The following is a 20,738-nucleotide window of genomic DNA, read 5'->3' as shown; positions in this document are numbered from 1 at the left end:
TAGCACGTGAAAATTTTCATGCATAGAATCAAATAAAGTAGAAGGCGTGAAGTGAGGAGATTGTCAGCACCTTATGAAAATCAAACTTACCGACCGAATTAGTAAGACATCCTAACTTTGACTTCTTAGTGGCATGTATATTATATTTGTTGGGTTGTTTTATCAAATTTATTTTAAAAAGGGTCTGTAATATTAATTTAGGACTGCTTTCTTTGGTTAATTTTAGTTATAAATGTATTAAATAATAAATATTATGGATGGCTTTAAATGGTTTTAAATCAAGCAATATTAGGCAATTGAATATAAATACGAAATAACATGGAACTGCCTAATTGCTACATAAAAACCATCTTTGTTTGAAATGATAAAGTATTTTACTATGACTATGCATGTTAAAGGAAACAACTTTTTTTTAATTGTTGAAAGGGTTGTTTTAAAATTAAACAAAATTTTAAGCATTTTTGCTCAAAAAGTATTTGTTAAGTTGATGTGACATTTTTAGCTCGTAATACGAGACATATATGGGCTATGTGTGTTATATTTATTGGTATCAGAGCATCAGATTTAGTTGATTCTCGGTCTAAACTGAGCTTATGTTATGTTAGAAATATGTATTTGTCACCAGGATGTCAAAATTTCTTATATGGTATGGTTTGATGATTGTATTTTTGATGCTGCTCCTTACTAACATAATTTTTGAAATGTATGTGTTAGATGTCAAAAACATTAAGAGTAAGAGTAAGAAAGTTAAAAACACTAAAAGAAGATTTGAAAATTAAGAGTAAGAGTAAGAAATGTATGTGTTAGATGTCAGAAAATTAAAGAAAGTTAATAATACTAAAAGAAGATTAAGATTGAAATCCATCCAAACAGACCCAAGAGTATCCGAAAAGTATTGAATTTATCGATGATTATGGAATTCCTATAGGTAAGTAGAATGTTTGTTAAAATTTAAAGAAAGTTAAGTTCCTAGTGAATCAGATGATAATTATGTTATTATTTGAAAGGATATAAAATGAGTCTTAAATAGTTGTTTATATGAAAGACTTGAAGTGTTTCAAGATTATAGCAACTGAAGTAAGATTGTATAAATGAGTAAGCGTATAAAGAATAGCAATAACTAGTAAAGTGACAATTGACCGTTAAGAATAAAATATATGAATAAGTTGTTTTAATAAATGATTGGTTATTTTTGTATCATGATTTGGGGTAGATTGTCGTAGGAAATGATTGTTTCTAAAAAATGTGAAGGGTTCTAAAATAATAGTAATTAGAGAAAAATTAAAACAATTGTCCAATGCATTTTTATATTGTATTTTGATATATTCGTATTTATGAATACTATTGATGATGATTAGCATGTCTGACATCTGTGTGACGGTGGTGCTACTATTGATGATGATTAGCACGTATGACGTCTATATGATGATGGTGCTTCTACTGATGATGATTAACACGTCTGGCGTATGTGTGACGGTGGTGCTACTATTGATGATGATTAGCACGTCTGACGTCTGTGTGACGATGGTACTACTATTGATGATAATTAGCACGTCTGACATTTCTTATGTAATGGTGGTGCTATTTATGTATATGCACGTTTGATTTGAATACCTTGTATTCTCAGCGGTTTACATTGGACTTTGAAATGAAAGCGAATGATACAATCTATGAAATGAATTAAATGAATGATACATGTTATGAAATAAATGAAGTGATCGGACTACACTATGAAATGAATAAAAAAAAGTACATGTTTGATACGAAATGGAAATGTAATAGTTGATTGGTTTGATTGAAAATGAGTTATATGGTTATTATGAGTTCATAATGATGCCAATTGGACTAACTAATGTTCCAGTAACATTTAAGAATTTGATGAATTAAATGTTTTAGCCATGCTTAGATCATTTCGTAGTAATGTTCATTGATGACATTCTGATTTATTCTAAGACTAAAGAAGAACAAGACGTACATTTTCATATCATATTGTCAATTTTATGGGATAAAAGACTTTTATGCCAAGCTATCGAAAGGTGAATCCTGATTATCAGAAGTTGTTTTTCTAGGCTATATAATTTTGGTAGAGGGAATCAGAACGAATCTTAAGAAAACACAACCTATAGTGGAATGGAAAAATCCAAAGAATATTTCAAAGTTTGAAGTTCTTGGGAATAGTGGGTTATTATCGAGGATTTGTGAAGAATTTCGTGATGATTGCTTCTCTACTTACCAAGTTACTCAGAAAAATGTATCATTTATTTTGACTGGAAAGTGTTAAAAAAACTTTGATATGCTTAAAAACATTTTGACAGAAACACCAGCTTTAGTACAACCAAAATCAATATAAAAAGACAAAATGATAGTCTATGCTTCAAGATAGTTAAAAATGTATGAACAAAATCGTCCGACTCATGATTTGTAATTAGTAGCGGTGATGTTTACCTTAAGATGTTGATGCAACTACTTATAAGGTGAGCGGCGTTATATCTATATAGACCATAGAAGTTTAAAATATATGCTAATCCAGAAGGAATTGAATCTAAAACAAATGAGGTGGGTCATGTTTTTTTAAAAGATTATGAAGTAGTTATTATCTACCATTTTAAGACAGCTAAAGTAGTAGCTGATGCACTTTGCTGAAACCATTCTCTATTTCAGAGTGCTTTAGATGTTTGGTTTTCAATGAAAATAATAGTATACTTGTTGTAGAGTTTATGCTAATATTTGTATTGCCAGAATTGATTGAAGATCTTCCAAGAAAAGATAAAACGGTATTATGAAAAAATCGAAAAGTAAAGAAGAGGATTGAATATCAAAGAGATGATAAAGTGTTCTCAAAGTTTTACCTCAGGGAAAGGTTATGAGATTTGAGTATAAAATGAAGTCTGAAGATTAAATACTTTATAGGGATTACACGAAGGAAATCAAGATTCAGTCAAATTTGTTTTATGAAGAGAAACCAGTAAAGGTTTTAGTATATGGAATCAAAGAATTTGAGAAATAATACAATTACGTTACTAAAAGTTCTTTATCGGAACCTTACAGTTAAGGAAGTGACATGAGAACGACAGAAATATATGAAAAAGTAAATTCTTCATTTTTTTTACATCAGACATGTAAATACATATGGAAAAAAAATTGAGAATGAATTTTATTTAAGGGGGAAGAATTTTAATACCCTAAATTTTGAAAAGTGACCAAAATGCAAATTTTGAAAGTTTGATGGCCAAAGTATAAACTCATAAAAGTTTAAGGACCAAAGTGGTAATTTTCCAAAAATGATTTTTTATTTCATAAATAAATAGTTTATTCTTAAATATGGAGTTTTTATGACATTCATATTTTGATCCGGGATGAGCATAAAAAGTTATAAAGCGATAAAGTTTGGTATAGGAATTAGATAATCGGATCGAGTTGGAATTTCAAAAAAAAATTGAAGGATGTTAGGAAATGTTTGGAAATATTATTTTCATATTTTATATTATATAAATTAAGCTCAAATCATCGTAAATTTAATATTTGTGTCAAATAGTGGAATTTTAGTGACTAAAATGCAACTTTTGAAAATAACATTTCCAAAATAGAAATTAAAAGCCAAGCTGATTCATCTTTGACTAAGAAAGATTTTAATGGAAGATAATGCAATGTCATTTGGTAATTTTCACGTTTCACTAATGGTAGTTTTGGAAATTTTCATTAATTGAATTTTAAATTCAATTATATTATAAAAATGCTAAGTGTAAAAGTTATTAAATACTAGAATAATGATGAAGAATCAACATTTTTCAGCTTTTTCTTATCTCTTGGCCGAAACCTACATGGTTTCATGGTAAGAAATTTCATTTTGATTTTTAAAGCTACATGGTTAGTTTTTGGATTAAACTATTAGATAAAGAATTAATCTACATGAAATTCTCTATCATTTGGTATAAGTAATTCATGTTAAGCATGCTTGGATGTTGAGTTTTAGTGATTAGGGTTTATGTAGGGTTTTATGAAGTTTGAAGAATTAGTGGAAGATTTTTATGTTTTTTATGTTGGAGATTAATTCTAAGGCATGAGTGTTGTTTAAAATCATGTGTAAAGCTTTGTGGAGTGCTTGGCCATGTTTAGGGTTTAATGAAATTGGTTTATTTTTTATGTAATTTGATGTTGTTATGGTTAGAACAACATGAATTTAATCTAAGGAAATTGAATTCATGCTTGAAATGAAATAAAAACCAAGCCCTAGAAGACTTGTTATATTCGGCCATAAGGGGAAATTAGGGGGAAAATATTTAAAAAAATTCCTATGTTCTAGAAATGATATTAGAAGTGTTCTATGTAATTTAGAGATCAGTTTGGAAGCTTGGATAAGAAAAAAGGCTAGTTTACAAGTTTGAGAATTATTGGACATTATTGTAAGAATGAGATATTTGAAGGGTTCAATGCTGATTTTTAATATTTAAAATGCTGGAAATTTAAGTTAGAAAGTTTATTGGAACCAAATTGCAAGTTTGGTAAAGTTTAAGGGTAGAATTCGAAAGGTTTCAATATTATAGGGACTTGATTTCAAGTTTTTAAATGTGAAAGTATCATTTGAGTAAAATAGTACATTGTTGAAAACTTTATTTATGTGCTGATTTTTTAGTTTAAATATTGAGTTGGGATCTAATTGTAAGTTTATCAAGTTGGGTGGTTGAATTCGAAAAGTCTAAGAAAGTTTAGGATGAAATTGCAAAAATTTTTTATGTTAAAGTATTGATTTGTGAATTTCATGAAGGTGCTAGAAATTATAGAAATTAAAATGCAACGATCATAATGGTGAAGTATCATTATGAATTTAATAGAAAAAAAAATTATGGAATTTAAGGAAATATTTCAAGAAGCTTGAAATTATGATGGAAATACGATTAGTTTTATATCGATTTTATTTCTATCGAATATTATATTTATGCTTAGATTATGTTAGTTCGATACTAACAGATAGCTTGAACATTCTATGTTATTATATGACATCGTCAGACCATGGTAAATATAATGACATAAATAGCTCGAAAGTGAAGAAAAAAATTGTAGGATCGAGAAGATTATCGTGGATGAAGTTCAATAGCAAGACAAAGGTGAGTGCATTTAATTTGTATTTATGTTATTGAACAAACATTGATTTGCGATGAGCCAGAGCCAGAGTGACTACGTTAAGAAGTGACTCCTAATGTTATTTAAATTATGATTCAAGCCTATATGTTTATTCGATAAGTAATAGAAGTATGGAATGAGATAAGGAAACTAATCAAGGAAAAGTGAATAGAATTCTGGATTTGAACAGTAAGTTTAAGAAATTACAATAAATTATAAAAGAAATGATTAGACGATGAAATTTATTTCGTTGGATTTGTAAATCAATCTAGTATTATATAAAACAAACGTCTACTGACTTTGATGTGTATATAAAAAGATACAAATTTTTATTTGAGGCTATGCCATAAAATAGGGCTGCAGATTCTGCTCAAAACAGCTTCTGTCAGTCAACTTTAAAAATTCGCTATAAATTATACAAATTGAAATAGAAAAATGTCTTATATGCATGGTTTTCAGAACCGGACCGGTTAGCGAACCGGTCATGCTACCGGTTCACTGGTTCAACCGGTCGAACCGGTCCGACCGGTCAGAAGAACTGGACGACGTCATAATTATTTAAAAAATTAAATAAAAATACCAAAAATATTTAATAAAAAATAATTTTTTATATCACAAGTCATATTCAAAGCAAGTCATAACATATATAAGTTAAAAACCATAAAATCAAGTGAAACAAAATGATTCAAATTAACTACAACATAATATTTTAAGGTAAAACATATTAAATAATAAATATAATTATATAACTATAATTAAAAAATAAATTTGGAGTTAAAAAAATCATAACAAAATGATATTGTTTGGTTTAATTTTTTTTAAAAAAACAATCCCACATGGCTAAGAAACATAAAAGAGCATCCTAAAAGTCTAAAGAGTAAAAATATGAGAACAAAACAATCTCACATTGCTAAGAAACATAGAAGCGCATCACAATTAACTTCTATAAATAATAGAGGTAATTTAACATTCAAAATCATGGAGCCTTTTGGTGAGCATTGAGTGAACTATTCTTTCACTTCAATCAAACTCGAATTTTAGGCTTCAATCGAGCTTCTAATTTTTTTTTGAGTTCAAGCCTTTTTGAGTTCAAGTTTCAATATTATATTTCGAGTTTGAGTTTAACTTGATAATTTTTAGCTTGTGAGTTTGAGTTGAGTTGAGCTTACTTTTAAAGTTTTCAAGTTCGAGTCGAGCTCAGCAATACTCGAGTTCGACTTGGCTCGTTTAACAAACGACGTTGTTTGGTTTAATTTTTTTTTAAAAAAAAACAAAAATCCCAGTTTTTTCCGGTTTTTTTCTGGTTTTTAGCCAGTCTGGTTCGAACGGTTCAGCGGTTCTGGCCGGTTCACTAATAGCGGTTCAACTGGTTTAGATTGAACCGGACTAAGCAACGGTTCCCGGTTGAACCGGTTGAACCAGCCGGTCCGGTCCGGTTTTCAAAACAGAGCTTATATGGTTAGATTTGTATTCGAGTCTAGTTACCAGTGGTATAAACGAAATAATTTTTAAATATGTATATTTCTATTAAGGTAGCGCAAACTATCGAAATATGAAATTGTAATAAATTCGTGAAGAAGCGAATTGAAAGCAAAGAATTTAAGCTTAAGGCTTAGTGAGTTTTATGTTTTGACCTGTATCTAAAGAATTAGCATGAGTGCAATTTACTTATTTAATTATTCTGTTCGAGAACTTGCGATAAGTCAACCTCATATTATTTTAAAGAATATTTTTATTTTTATTAAGGATGATTTCCATAATGTTTAAATAAAATTTTATGGGTAATTTAGGGTATGAATTGCCCAAATTTGTGTTTTCGTAATAAAGAACTGAAAATGATTGTGATATTGAACTGTGAGTATTAATTGGATGTGATATGATATGAAAGCCCATGGTATATTATATTGAGAGTCATAGTTACAATTGACATGCCATGAGGTGGAGTGATTATGATATATTGTGGTGTTACCTCAAGGTACACTAGTAAATTTTCGATATGATTACACTTTGTGTGCATATTCTGATTCTAATGTGGTAGCACTGTGTGTGCTTATATATTTTGATTATGTGACAGCACCGTTGGTGCAAATGATACGATGACACTATTGATTCTTTTAAAAACACTGAAATGCTTATTGCACACATATACGCGTCTGACTCACGTACCTTGCATTCTTCTAAATATACATTGGGTTATAAAAATGAAAATAAAGAAAGTTTTGAAAGTGATTGAAAGGAAAAAAATATTAATACGAAATATGAAAGTTCTGAAATGTGTCTGAATGGAAAATATATGCAAAGTATACTATTGTTGATGTTGATTATTGTGGTTTTGATAAAATTATGAGACCATGATTTTCAAGTTTCTAATGAGAAAAATACAGCTTGAAAAATCTGGTTTGAAGTTTTAATGATTTTATTTACATTTTTTATGTTTTGAATTATTTATGATATTCTACTGATATAGTTTACTCTGTTTTATTTATTTGCCTTACTAAGTTTTACTTAGCGCGTAAAAATTTTCATGCGTAGGATCGAATAAGGTAGAGGACGTTAAGTGAGGAGTTTGCCAGCATCTTATGAAAATCAAACTTACCGACTGAATCGGTAAGAGATCCTAACTTTGACTTATTAGTGACATGTACATTATATTTGTTGGGTTGTTTTATCAGATTTATTCTAAAAAGGGTATGTGATATTAATTTTGGACTGCTTTAAATTTTGGTTAATTTTAGTTATAACCGTATTAAAGAATAAATATTATGGATGGTTTTAAATCAAGCAATATTAAGCAATTGAATATAAAAACTAAATAACATGGAACTTCCCAATTGCTGCATAAAAATTAGATTTGTTTGGAACGATAAAGTATTATACTATGACTATGCATGTTAAAAGAAACAATTTTTTTTAAAAATTATAAAAATGTTTTTTTTAATGAAACAAAATTTTAAGTATTTATGTTCAATAAGTGTCTTTTAAGTTAATGTGACATCTTTAGCTCGTAATACGATATATATATAGGCTATGGGTGTTACAATAAAAAATTGGACCCAATTCGTACCATAAGATTATAAATAATTATAATTAAATTTGTATAGAAACTTGAACAATTCGACTTGACTAGACTCGAACAAATTAAAGTTAACTTCAACTTATAAAATACAACTCATCAACTCGAATAACTTAAAAAAATTTGATCAAATCGAGTCGACTCGATCGAATATTCACCCATAACTCAAGCTTTTAACCAAGTTTAATATAAGGACTAATGTAGTAAAAAGAAACTCAGAGACCAATGTAGGAAAAGTATTTAAATTTATGGACTAAATAGAACTTCATTAAAAAAAATTAAACGTGAAACCGGAAAAAACAAGCTTGGGAAGTGGGAAATGGATAGAGGAATATTCATGCTACTGCACTGAAGATTGACTTTGAACAAATGTCTCCAGAGATCTTGCCCCCTGTTCACTGGGATAAACGGCTGACATAATGCAAACAAATACTCCTAATGTTATATGTATTTATGTCCAAATTGTTTTTTTAGTAGTTCTACCCGCAACGTTTGATTATGAGGCATAAGTTCCCCGTTGGATGGAAACCGTCAGTCAACTAACGGTAAACGGGTCCATCTGACGTGACATGCACATGTGATCATCGATGATGACGTGGCATTTTCATGTCACTATTTTTTGTTGATGTGGAATTTACAAATCAACAAAAAATTTACACGTGGACCCAAATGTTGATGTGGCATATACAAATAATCATAGATGATGACGTGGCACTACCACGTAAGATTTTTAAATAAAAATTAAAATATTATTCCTAATATTTATATATTTATTTAATATTTTCTATTCAATCAGACGATGACACGTGTCAACACCATATTGGTTTAAATTTAAACCAAACAAAATATGCTTTTTGGGGGAATTAAACTTGGGCTAAATGTTTAAAATCCCGTCATCAAACCACCAAGCCAATTATTTCATTTGGTTATTATTTGCATTACAAAATATTTAACATATACATTATGTCTCTCACACATTTTATCAAACACTTGGTGAATGCATACAGAAAAATAATTTGTCAAACCCTGATTTATAAACCTGCTCACGGTGAAAACATTCACATCAATTATCAACAAATTTAGCACCGCTGACAGATCAGGCTTGCAACATGATGAAGCGAATCAAACTTCAAAAACCTAGTTGAACTTGGACAAATAAAAAAAGAATTAAAAGGAACAAACCTTAACAAAGGTTCTAGTTTGTTGGTTTCCTTGTCCCACGTTTTCCTGAGAATGCAAGAATACAGATTCATCAATGCAACTGGAAGGTGTCATTGTTGGATTAACCGAAAAATCAGTCCCTGCAGTACTCATATAATTAGAAAAGAGGGGTATAGAAGTGGAATCACTATCAGTGCCAACTCCCCTAAGGCCTGTCATCCCGTTTTGCATTAGAATAGATGAAGGCTCTATATTAACACCAAATAAGAAATGGCTTTGTGGATCTGTACCCCCTTGGTCTATCGAGCACTCCCTGCCGGGAAAAGGTGGCAATGAGATTGAATTTTGAGACATGTTTGTTTGGGATGGACCCGACTAAAGCATATTGTTGGGGCTGAAGCATATTGTTGGGGCTGAAGCATACTGTTTGGGATGATTGGGATTGAGAGGCTGAAGCATACTGTGATATGCCCGACATTGCATTGGAAATCTGCTGCTGATCAACCAGTTGTTGCTGCAGCTGCTGTTGTTGTTGGCTAGTAAATAGCGGTTGTTGGGGCTGCTGATTATTAAACAACGAATGCTACGGGTGGTGGTGGTGTTGTTGGTTATTAAACGAATTATGACATTGCAAATGTTGCTGAAGTATATGTGGCTGAGTTTGAGGTTGAGATTGATGTTGGTTATCGACAACACCCTGAAGAATGACCGAAGGCTGAGACTGTTGAAGCATTTGGGGATGTATTAGAGCGACAGGTTTGTCGGGGACATTTTGGGGTTGTCGAAATTGCAGAAGAGAAGCAGTTGTTGATCTGGAAGGATCCACAATCCTTATCTCTTGCAATGCTACAGTAGCCATAGCTTGGTACATGTCATTCACCAAGTGTTTGATAAAATGTGTGAGAGACATAACGTATATGTTAAATATTTTATAATACAAAAAAACCAAATGAAAGAATTGGCTTGGTGGTTTGATGATAGGATTTCAAACATTTGGCCCAGTTCAATTCTCCCCAAAATCATGTTTTGTTTGGTTTAAATTTAAACCAATATAGTGTTGACACGTGTCATCATCATATTAGATAGAAAATATTAAATAAAAATATATAAATATTAGGAATAATATTTTAATTTTTATTTAAAAATTTGACGTGGCAGTGTCACGCCATCATCTATGATGATTTGTACATGCCACATCAACATCTAGGTCTACATATAAATTCCACGCCAGCAAAAAAATAATGACATGAAAATGCCACATCATCATCGATGACCACATGTGCATGCCATGTCAGATGGACCCGTTGACTGTCAGTTGACTGACGGTTTCCATCCAACGGGGGTACTTATACCTCATAATCAAACATTGCGGGTAGAACTGCTCCAAAAAAAAATAATTTGGACACAAATGCATATAGTGCCAAACGTTAGTGGTATTTGTTTGGATTATGCCTTTCGCTTATTGCCCTCCATCTTAACACAATGACAAAAAAAAACCCTCCATTATCAATAAAGCTTATTACACGCTGAATCCTCGAGTAAAGAGACCCAAAATCTTTTTCTCTCTTCTTCCTTCCCTTTGGTAATGAACCCCAAAAGTCTGTTTTTACAATGATTATAAATCAAAGTGCACACTGTTAGACACAGTGCTGTTGGTTGTTTTGTTTCTTAATCTTTGCTTTTAGCAAAGCTAAACCAGACGAAAAACACAACTGTTGTTAAAGAAACAATGTTGTCCATGAACTACATTGTGTTGCTGTTTCTCCTAACCTCATTTTCTCCGTTTGCTATATCCACTTTCAACCTCACATTTCCCCTCCCACACCCCAATCCCAATGAAGTTGCTCAAGATGTTCTAAGGTATATAACAAAACCCTTTCATTTCTTACTGTTTTATGTTTAATGTGCCCTTTTGTTTCATCTTCTTTGTTGCAGTAGAGTGAATGCTTCCGTTTCAAGAAGGCAAGCCCTGCAGATATCCCAAAATGATGAGTCCTCTTGCCTTACAGGGAACCCCATAGATGACTGCTGGAAATGTGACCCTGACTGGCCCAACAACCGCCAGCGGCTAGCTGATTGCGCTATCGGATTCGGGCAGTACGCGTTGGGAGGGAAAGGTGGTGAGTATTACATTGTGACGGATTCATCAGATGATGATGCGGTGACTCCAAAGCCTGGAACACTTAGATATGCAGTGATTCAAGAAGAGCCGTTATGGATTGTTTTCCCAAGTAATATGCACATTAAGCTCAAGCAAGAGCTTATATTTAATAGCTACAAGACATTGGATGGGCGTGGGGCTAATGTGCACATCACTGGCGGTGGCTGCATTACTTTGCAGTATATCAGCAACGTCATTATCCACAATATCCACATTCACCATTGTTATCAGTCGGGTAGGAAAATTTCATAAATCCTCTGCATTCAATTTCAACATCTCACAGGACTTAAATTTTTTCGAAATAGGTTCCCCTCAGAGTAGGTAGTAGAATTGATTACACAGTCTTGAAATACTGTTGTTTGTTTTACCCTCTTGTTTGAAGCATTATGAGCTCTCATGCTAAACTGTTAAAAGAGGTCTTGAACTAATATACTTTCACCTATACATGGTTGGATGTAATAAATGTGCAGGGACTTGTCTAAACAAATGACAAAGTTCAGGTCTTATTTAATATATTTGTCTTGTTGTACTATTTTTTTAAGAATAGAAAAGCAGTGGTAGTGAGTTGAACATTTGAAGGAATATGAGAAAGTGTTAAAGAATATATATATATATTATTCCAACAAATTGCTTGGATGTGGAATAACTTGTAATTGCAGATTTTATGATCGATAATCTCACTTTTGAAGCAAAAGGTTCATCACTATTAGTATTCTTTCCCTTTTCTTATAGTAAGGGTCCAAACCAATAAAAATATTTTTGAATAGTTTGGTGTATGATTATAAAGTAGTATTTATTCATAATTTTTCTTAACCATTAATAATACAGATACCCTTGAAACGCAACTTTTTAAATCCAAAACTTTTAAAGAGAATAACATTATTTTTTATCAACGAGATCGCTTTGTAATTTTGAAAATACATACATTAGATTAACCAAAGTTTTCACCTTAATGTGCATGCACAGGTGAGGCAAATGTGAGGTCAAGTCCAACGCATTATGGGTGGAGAACAGAATCAGACGGTGATGGGATTTCCATCTTTGGATCAAAGGACCTATGGATAGACCATTGCTCTTTATCACACTGCAAAGATGGGTTGCTTGATGCAGTGATGGGATCAACGGGGATCACAATATCAAACAACTTCTTCTCCCACCACAATGAAGTGATGCTGTTGGGTCACAGTGATGACTACGAGCCTGACTCGGGGATGCAAGTCACCATTGCTTTTACCACTTCGGTGAAAAACTGGTTCAAAGAATGCCGAGGTGCAGGCGAGGCTACATCCATGTGGTCAACAATGATTTCACTCAGTGGGATGTATGCCATTGGTGGTAGTGGAAACCCCACCATTAATAGCCAAGGGAATCGTTACACTGCTCCTACTAACCCTAATGCCAAAGAGGTAATAATAATAAAAAGACATTACAGTATTTGCTTTTTGAGTTTGAAAAATGAATCAATCACCGGAAATTAAGTTTAGTTTTTCAAGGTGGGGTCGTTTGAAAGTGAAAATAATTGAGAAGGGTTTTTTTCAAAAAGCTGCAAATTTTGAATCTTTTTTCACTTTTGCATGAGAGATAAGGTCTTTATTGGTTCATTTAACAAATGTTTTGAGGATAATGGGGTCCCATGTGGTTATGGTGCACAGTAACTAAGAGAGTGGATACAGCTGATAGAGATTGGACAGATTGGAATTGGAGATCAGAGGGTGATGTGATGGTAAATGGAGCCTTCTTTGTTGCATCAGGTGCAGGTGCTGAGTTCAGGTATGAGAAAGCTTACAGCGTTGAGCCTAAATCGGCTGTCCTCATTAACCAGCTTACTATGCACTCTGGCGTTCTTGGAGTTGGTGGCAGGTATATATATTTTCCACTACACTTGAATGAAAATGCACTTGCTTTCAGTAATCTAAATTTGGATGATGATGAACCAGGACAACACTTGGGAAAGTGGAGCAGCGGAGCCAACGGTGGTGGAATCAGTCTCAACTCCGGTGACGACGACGAAGATGACTATTCGGATGACATGTCAGGAAGCAACATGTCATTGTCATCTGCATTTTTCTCTCTTTTCATTGCATTGTCAAGCTTTTTATTCTTGTATTTTAAACCTCCATCACCCATATTATAACAAACAGGACTTTGTTCCAATTTCAATTGTAACCAGGTTTCAAAGAAAAATGGCTGGACTTTGGTTATCTGAATTCAGCAATTAACTTCCACCATTAATTGCTGCTCTTTTTTTCATTATCATCATTTCCACCGTTAATAGCCACTCTTATTAATAAGATAATATTTGTTCAAAATTTTCCTTAACTATTGACAATGTACACATATTGACAATGTACACATATCACGCAGCTGTTCAGAATTTAGTGTTTCTTTATCTTCATTTTAATAGATATTACAATATAATGCTATCTTTCTAACATTTTAATTGCTGTAATCTTATGATTCCATTAAAATGAGGAAATGGTAAGGTAACAATTGCTACATTAATTGCTGTAATCTTATGATTCCAACAGTTTAATATACAGCAATCAAATTCCCATTGAAATTCCAAGATGATAAGGCAACAAATGCACCTTAATCTGGGTATTTTCGATGGTCAAATTGAATAAAGAAATTGAAAAGAACAAAAAAGTGTAGGGGGTTGAGAAAAGGAATACCATCAAAATGGAGAGAACAATAGCAATGGCATCAACCTGCTTGAATCCAACTCTGATTGATCAGTTAGACTGTGACCATGTGGTCTCCACCTTTCTCCGCCGCCGCATCCGCAAGTTTTTTCCACACCATTTGCCGTTGCTCTTCCACCTCTCTAGCTCTGTCCTTTTCCTCTGCAAACCGTCTCTCGCACTCATCAAACAAATCTTCATCCATTTCCACAAACATCCTCAGCACATTTTCAGTTAACCCATGGATGGCCGTATTCCAATGGTTTTGGATATTCCATTCCAATGCCTCAAAGATGGTTGGTAGTATCACCTGCCGATTTTGAGCAATTAAGCCCACAATGTGCTCATTCTTCCACAAGAAGAGGGTTCTTTCTGAAACTGCGATATGAAATGGTTTCAAGAAGAATTATGAAGAAAGTTCTAGTTTACGGAAATTATTCTACTACATAAGCGAGCAACTTGTTGAAAAGTAAAAATTTTGAAGCAAAAATGTAAAATTTTAGGCCACGCCGACTTGTTTAAAAGTAATATGGGAAGAAAAAAAGAGCAATCTTTTTTAATGTGACCAGGACAAAATTGCTCACATTTTTCTCATGTCCGTTAAAACACAAGCCATTTTTTGAACAGTCAACGTTATTGCCCTTTATAATTATAACTATTGCTTCAAATTTAATATATAAGGACAAAATTGTGCACTTTTATATATAGGGGACTAATTTGCTACAAAGCTTTTAGTACAAGGATCAACCACATAAACCTAAACGTAAATATTGAAACCACTCAAAATTCCATTGTATCACCTTTTGCAAAATAGGTAAGCCATATTGTGCGAGACTTGGCTCAATAAAGATACTGGTTAAGCATCGTCCAAGATGTAGAAGATTAAATGAAAATAAGTAAATGCTAGAATTTGACCCGAATTCTATTGAACTTAATTAATGAAGATACTAATTAAGAGATAATTAGGGAAAGTAAAAATTCTAATTTGATTAAAAGTGTGAAGATTTTCTTTCTTTTATGTAAAAAAATTACTTTAATTAGATTTCTATTTTATAAGTTTCATTTGTAGTCAACTATCTATTTAAGATCAACACAAGTAAAAGGAAACAACAAAACAAATTCCTAAGCAACCAGAAGTTGAGGTTTGGATAATCATTTATCTATTCGTAAGCTCTAAAAATAAGTGACAGCACTGCAACACAATGTTATCTGCCTACAAAGAAGAAGACGAGCAAAATCGATGGTGGAAGAGATTGCATTTTTAAAAAAATCAATTGACTTTCGTTTTCTTGATGACAGAAGAGCTCATTCCAGCAAAGAAAATGAAACTAGTAGGATACTAAGCTCTCCACAGTACTTTCCAATAAAAGCAAGTATAATGTTCAAAACTAGGCAACATTCCACACAAGTTTAGAGAAAATCATCAGAAATGCTAACAAACACAATGTATGTATCACATTGCGGTTCTTCCTAAAGATCCATTGGTAATGGTTCAGAATCAGTACGGCCATAACAACATTCAGAATCACGAAAATTCACCGAGAAGTACCAAAAGTTAAAGTTACCTGAAAATGAGAACTGCGGAGGCAGCGTGCAATCTGTCTGAAAAGGGGAAGTATACATCTTTGGAACTCGGCAGACTGTGTCACTTCGAGTACTTCCTCAAGTTCTCCAAGGAGAGAACTTCCTTTGGACAATTAGTCATTGGCCAATACTTCAACAACCCTCTAATGACGGTATCAGCCAGCCTATAATCCTTCTGAACAAACTGAACCATACAATAAGACAACTGCTCGTGGTACATCGAAACAGTTTTCGGCTTATGCAAAGGAATCAATGCTCGAATAAGGAACAACTTATGTTCCTCTTTCATAGGCGAAGAGAAACCATGAATTATACTTCCTAGAACCTCCAAAAGCTCCCTATACCCCATGCCTCTGCGTTCATATAAAAACCTGTAAAAAATATGTTTATTGCCTTCCTGATGCAGGTCTGTGCACCATGAATTTACCATAAATCCTATGAAGGATCGTTTTTAAATACTCTCTTTCCCTGGGATCCTCCGAGTTAAACAAATCAAGCACCTTCAAAACAAAGGTATGGTCAATGTATCTCTTGGCAACCTTGGTGTCGGTATCCGATGACACGATGTATCTCAAGAGAATCTCGTAAACAAGCTGTAAATGCGGCCACGAGGGTTCCGGATACGGTTCCTCTTCTTCAGGTTTCAAGGCTTCTTGTCCCGTGTTCTCGTGGAACGCCGGCGGAAGGCACCGGAAAATGTTGACGGCGACCATTTTGATCATCTCTTCCTGACATCGGTCCGTCATTTTGCCCGATCCGGATTGAATGAAATCCACGAGTTCAGCAACGTCTTCCGTTTGATTTCTTTCTCCCGGACCAATTTCGTGCTCTTGGAAAAATCCAATTGGAAGCAACAAAGCTGCAGTTTCCGAAGGACCGGGTTTGCCTATCGGCAACGGCGACGTCTTTGAATAACGGCAAGGGCTCCACGGCGAACATCGGGGGAAGGACGTACGGACGCCGGGATTTGGGCCTTTTGAATTGGGTTTTGTCAAGAAAGCGTGATGACAACTGGAGTACCCGACCCTGGATTGCCGGACCGAGTAACCCTGCCCCTGAATAGATGCATCCATTGAATCTGATTTGGAATGCTTACGTTGCCCTCCTTTCATAATTTTCTTGAACATTTTGAAATACACAGGGGGACTTAATAAGGGGTAGGGATTCGACGGTTGTGATTTCCAGCTTTCAATCGATCGGCATGAATGGACTAATGCCCTCTAACAACGAAAATTTGAAAGTGGCGATTTTACATCGGTTTTTAGTTGGTCTTTTTCGCCGTTGAGTGATCGGAAAACTGGATACTGACATCGGAAAAGACAGACTGCCGGGATGTTGGTCATTGATCTAAGGTGGTGATTCTCCGACATTAATCAACGGTCTAATTTAAGGTAAGGGAAAGCTTTTAAAGAAGAGGAATAGTTCAATAAAGGGGTTTTGATAAACTGTTTTTCCTTAATAATTAATTGATTTTCTAGATTCTTATTTAAAAAATTAGGGGTAACCTACTTAAAATTGAACTTTTAGGACGTTTTCACTTATTAAAATTTTACAATTATTAATCTAATATCTTAGATGACGTCAAACTCAAATTTTCAATGATTGGTACATTCCCAACAGTGAGATCGATTCATTTACCCAGAAGATTAGCATAGTTTAGTTTTAAATCAATCTGACTATTGAAAGTGACATATATGAATGTTTTAACTTTTAGTTCCAATTGAGATAGGATTAAAATTTAAGAAAATTGGAAGGTTTTTCAATGATTTTGAATTGAAAGAAAAAAAAGATGAGGAAGAAGAGTTGGCAAAACTGCCCAAATAATGATTTAGTGATTGTTTAATTCTCAAAAAAATCCAGTTTATTTATTATTTCCCGAAATGGGGGAAATGTACAGTGCTTCAAGTGGTTCTTTGGATATCTCGGTGTTTTTAGGGTAATTTTTCCATGTCTTGGATATCTCGGCGTTTTTAGGGTTAATTTTTCCATGATTGCTTTCTCGGCGTCTTTGCGGTTATGGCACTATGGGAATGCAAGCAATTGGACTGAGGGATCTCTCGGCGTCTTCTGCATGCTACAAGGAATGCCAAGGTGGATCTCTTGGCGTCTTCACCTGTCGTCTGATGGGAATGCTCGGCGTCTTCAAGCAATTGGACTGTAGGATCTCTCGGCGTCTTCTGCATGCTACAAGGAATGCCAAGGTGGATCTCTCGGCGTCTTCACCTGTCGTCTGGCGGGAATCTCTGCATGACTCTCTGAATCGTGCATGCATTCTGGGGCCTGAACGTCTTCATCTCTGCTTGACTCATGCAGAGTTGATTTAACAGTTATAATAGGAGTGCTCGACGTCTTTAGTTAATAGGGTTACAGGGGCATTCGATTTCCGGCGTCTTAAGCTATATGGAGATATTTTGGTTGCAGGTGGTCGTGAAATCTCGGCGTCTTCTTCTTCCGAGATTCGTTCTACATGCGTCTGTATTGTTTGTCGTCGAAGCGTGAGATTCGTCTGAAGCGTGAGATTCGTCTGAAGCGTGAGACTAATAATTTACTCGAAGTCTTCAATTACTTGTTATCAAATAGGGGTGGGTATTGTATTTCATTGCATGCAGTGGTGTTAACTTACAGAAGCAAGTGAGGAATTTTTTTTGCATTAGATTCAATTGAAGCTGCTACTTGAAGTGATATTGGAGATTTTTGTTGGTTCGGTAATTTTTCGAGCTTTGGTTTAACGTCGTTCAAAAAACGTAAGTTCTTTCTCGTTTCCCATGCGAACTCTGTTTTTTTTCGTGTTGAAAGAATGCTCATATATGTTAGGGAGAATGATACATTTAAATTTTGTTCATGAGACCATAGTAATGTAATTTAGAGTACTAATGATAATTTAAAATTAGAAAATTTAAGTTTGATGATAGGTATAAGAAATTTAAGTTTGAGTATTATTGTTAATTTAAATTTTCGTTGTAATTTTAGTTGTATTTTTATATAATAATTATTAGAATTTTTATTTTGATTTAGTGGAAAAATTCCCATTATGTAATCCTGATATTTTTACCGTAATAATAATGTATTTAAGTATTATTTTTATAAAACAATTGTTAACATAATTTATATTATTATAGTTTTGTAAATAATTAATTTCATTACATTATTAATGTATTTATTCTGAATATCTATATTTTACGTGTAGAGAAAATGAGCAACAAATTTTTCACGATGTCCATTACAATGGACATATGATGGAAAATGATGGTCGGAGTATTTTTCAGTCTGAAACACTATAAATATGATGTTTAAAGGGACATCACATTTGCAGAGATCAAGGAGAGGATAGAAAGAAAAATAGTGCTAAAGTTGATGGTTTGAGGTACAGATTTATGGTATGTCCCAATCCGGTCAGGTATGCTGCAGTACCACTTGAAGAAGACGATGATATTATAACTATGGTTGAATTACATGACTCAACAAATATTCCAATTATTGAGTTATTTGTTGAGTTGTGTAATATATCTAATGTGCTGGGTCATCAATAAATGCGGTTGAAACTTCATCTCAAATGGGTTTCGAGAGTCATTTCGATAACCCAACATATAGGTCGATGAAAACTTTGTGGCGATGTTGGAAAGTTGCTGGGAAGAAATACTGAAGATTCCAGTGAAGATGAAGAAACTGAGGAACCTCTTTTGGCTGAGGATGATGCCATGTTCCATGGTGATGAAGTGATATCAATATTGATGAATTCGACATCGTATCAACCTACCCCTCACATGCAGGAGATTGATTATGAAGCAATGAGGGCACCTGAATTCCGGAGATGCCACATTTAACTTCAGGCTATGATTGAATCGTCCGATAACTCTGGTGAATTAGCAGGGAAGCATTACAGAGGAAAAAAAGAAGCTACACTAGCGATTAAAGAGTATTGCATAAGAGGCCATGTAGATTGCAAGACTGCAGAGTCCAACCAGAAAACTTTGTACGCAAAAGTGTGTTAAATATGGGCCCGAGTGTAAATGGTTGATCAGAGTGGTCCAAAATGCAGAGGCAAGATGCTTGGGTCATCACAAGGTACAATGGTCCATCGTTAGCTGCATCTATTCGAGACCAGTTCGGATACAATGTAAATACAACCCGTGTGGCATGCGAAGGAGAAGCAAGGAGGTTGATATATGGCGATTGGATACATCATACAATGAGTTACCTGATTTGTTACGAGCTATGAACAATTCATACCTGGAACCATCGTGAAGTCTCAGACCATGCCTGCATACGACCGAGAAGATCACTTGTTCAAGGGAAGAGAATATTCCATAGACTCTTTTGGGCATTCAAGTCTTGCATAGAAGGTTTTCTATTTGCAAACGTATGGTCCAAATAGATGGTACGTGGTTATACGGTCAATACAGACATATATTATTGATAGCAGTTGCGCAGGATGGTCAACGAAATATATTCCCAATTGCATTCGCCATCGTTGAAGGAGAGACAACAGAGGCTTGAGACTTCTTTCTCAATAATCTACGTAGTATTCGTCCGAGAAGGAGTTTCCTTGATATCCGATCGGGAACTGGCCTTTTGGCAGCAATTGAACGACCGGGAAGTCGTTGGACACCTCCGCACGCATATCCCGCATATTGTATCCGTCATATTGGTAAGAATTGTATTGAGAAGTTTCATAACGGCCGTATTCGTAGGGAGATAGTCAGCATGGGTAAGTTTTATTTTCAGCATTTGTACTCATTTATGTGTTTGTTTATAAATTGACTTTACACAATATCTATTTTGAAACAGGATATGAACTACGCCAACCAAATTTTGACAAGAGATTGGGGATTTGAAGGCCATAGATGAGCGTGTTTGGAAATGGGCGTCGAAAATCGAGCGGAGAAGTGGTCGCAAGCATACGATTGTGGTCGGAGATACAGACACATGACTACAAACCTTGCTGAGGCCATTAATT

General features: G+C 34.0%; 1 protein-coding gene and 1 pseudogene across 1 annotated transcript; one reads left to right on the top strand and one right to left on the bottom strand.

Moving 5' to 3' along the window:
- The first annotated feature begins 11,010 nt into the window (after positions 1-11,010).
- On the top strand, positions 11,011-13,735 carry LOC120207482 (probable pectate lyase 12). Its single transcript, XM_039206938.1, has 5 exons — positions 11,011-11,215; positions 11,291-11,751; positions 12,483-12,922; positions 13,168-13,376; positions 13,453-13,735. Exons 1-5 carry the CDS (start codon positions 11,085-11,087, stop codon positions 13,733-13,735), a joined length of 1,524 nt encoding a protein of 507 aa, XP_039062869.1. The 5' UTR covers positions 11,011-11,084.
- Positions 13,736-14,110: 375 nt separating this feature from the next.
- Positions 14,111-17,191, bottom strand: LOC120207528 (annotated as a pseudogene).
- Positions 17,192-20,738: the final 3,547 nt, after the last annotated feature.

Source organism: Hibiscus syriacus, unplaced genomic scaffold (assembly GCF_006381635.1).
Source record: "Hibiscus syriacus cultivar Baekdansim isolate YM2019G1 unplaced genomic scaffold, ASM638163v2 tig00014862_pilon, whole genome shotgun sequence".
NCBI lineage: Eukaryota > Viridiplantae > Streptophyta > Magnoliopsida > Malvales > Malvaceae > Hibiscus > Hibiscus syriacus.
Note: the sequence above shows the minus strand (reverse complement) of the source record. Positions and strands in the feature narration are given on the sequence as shown.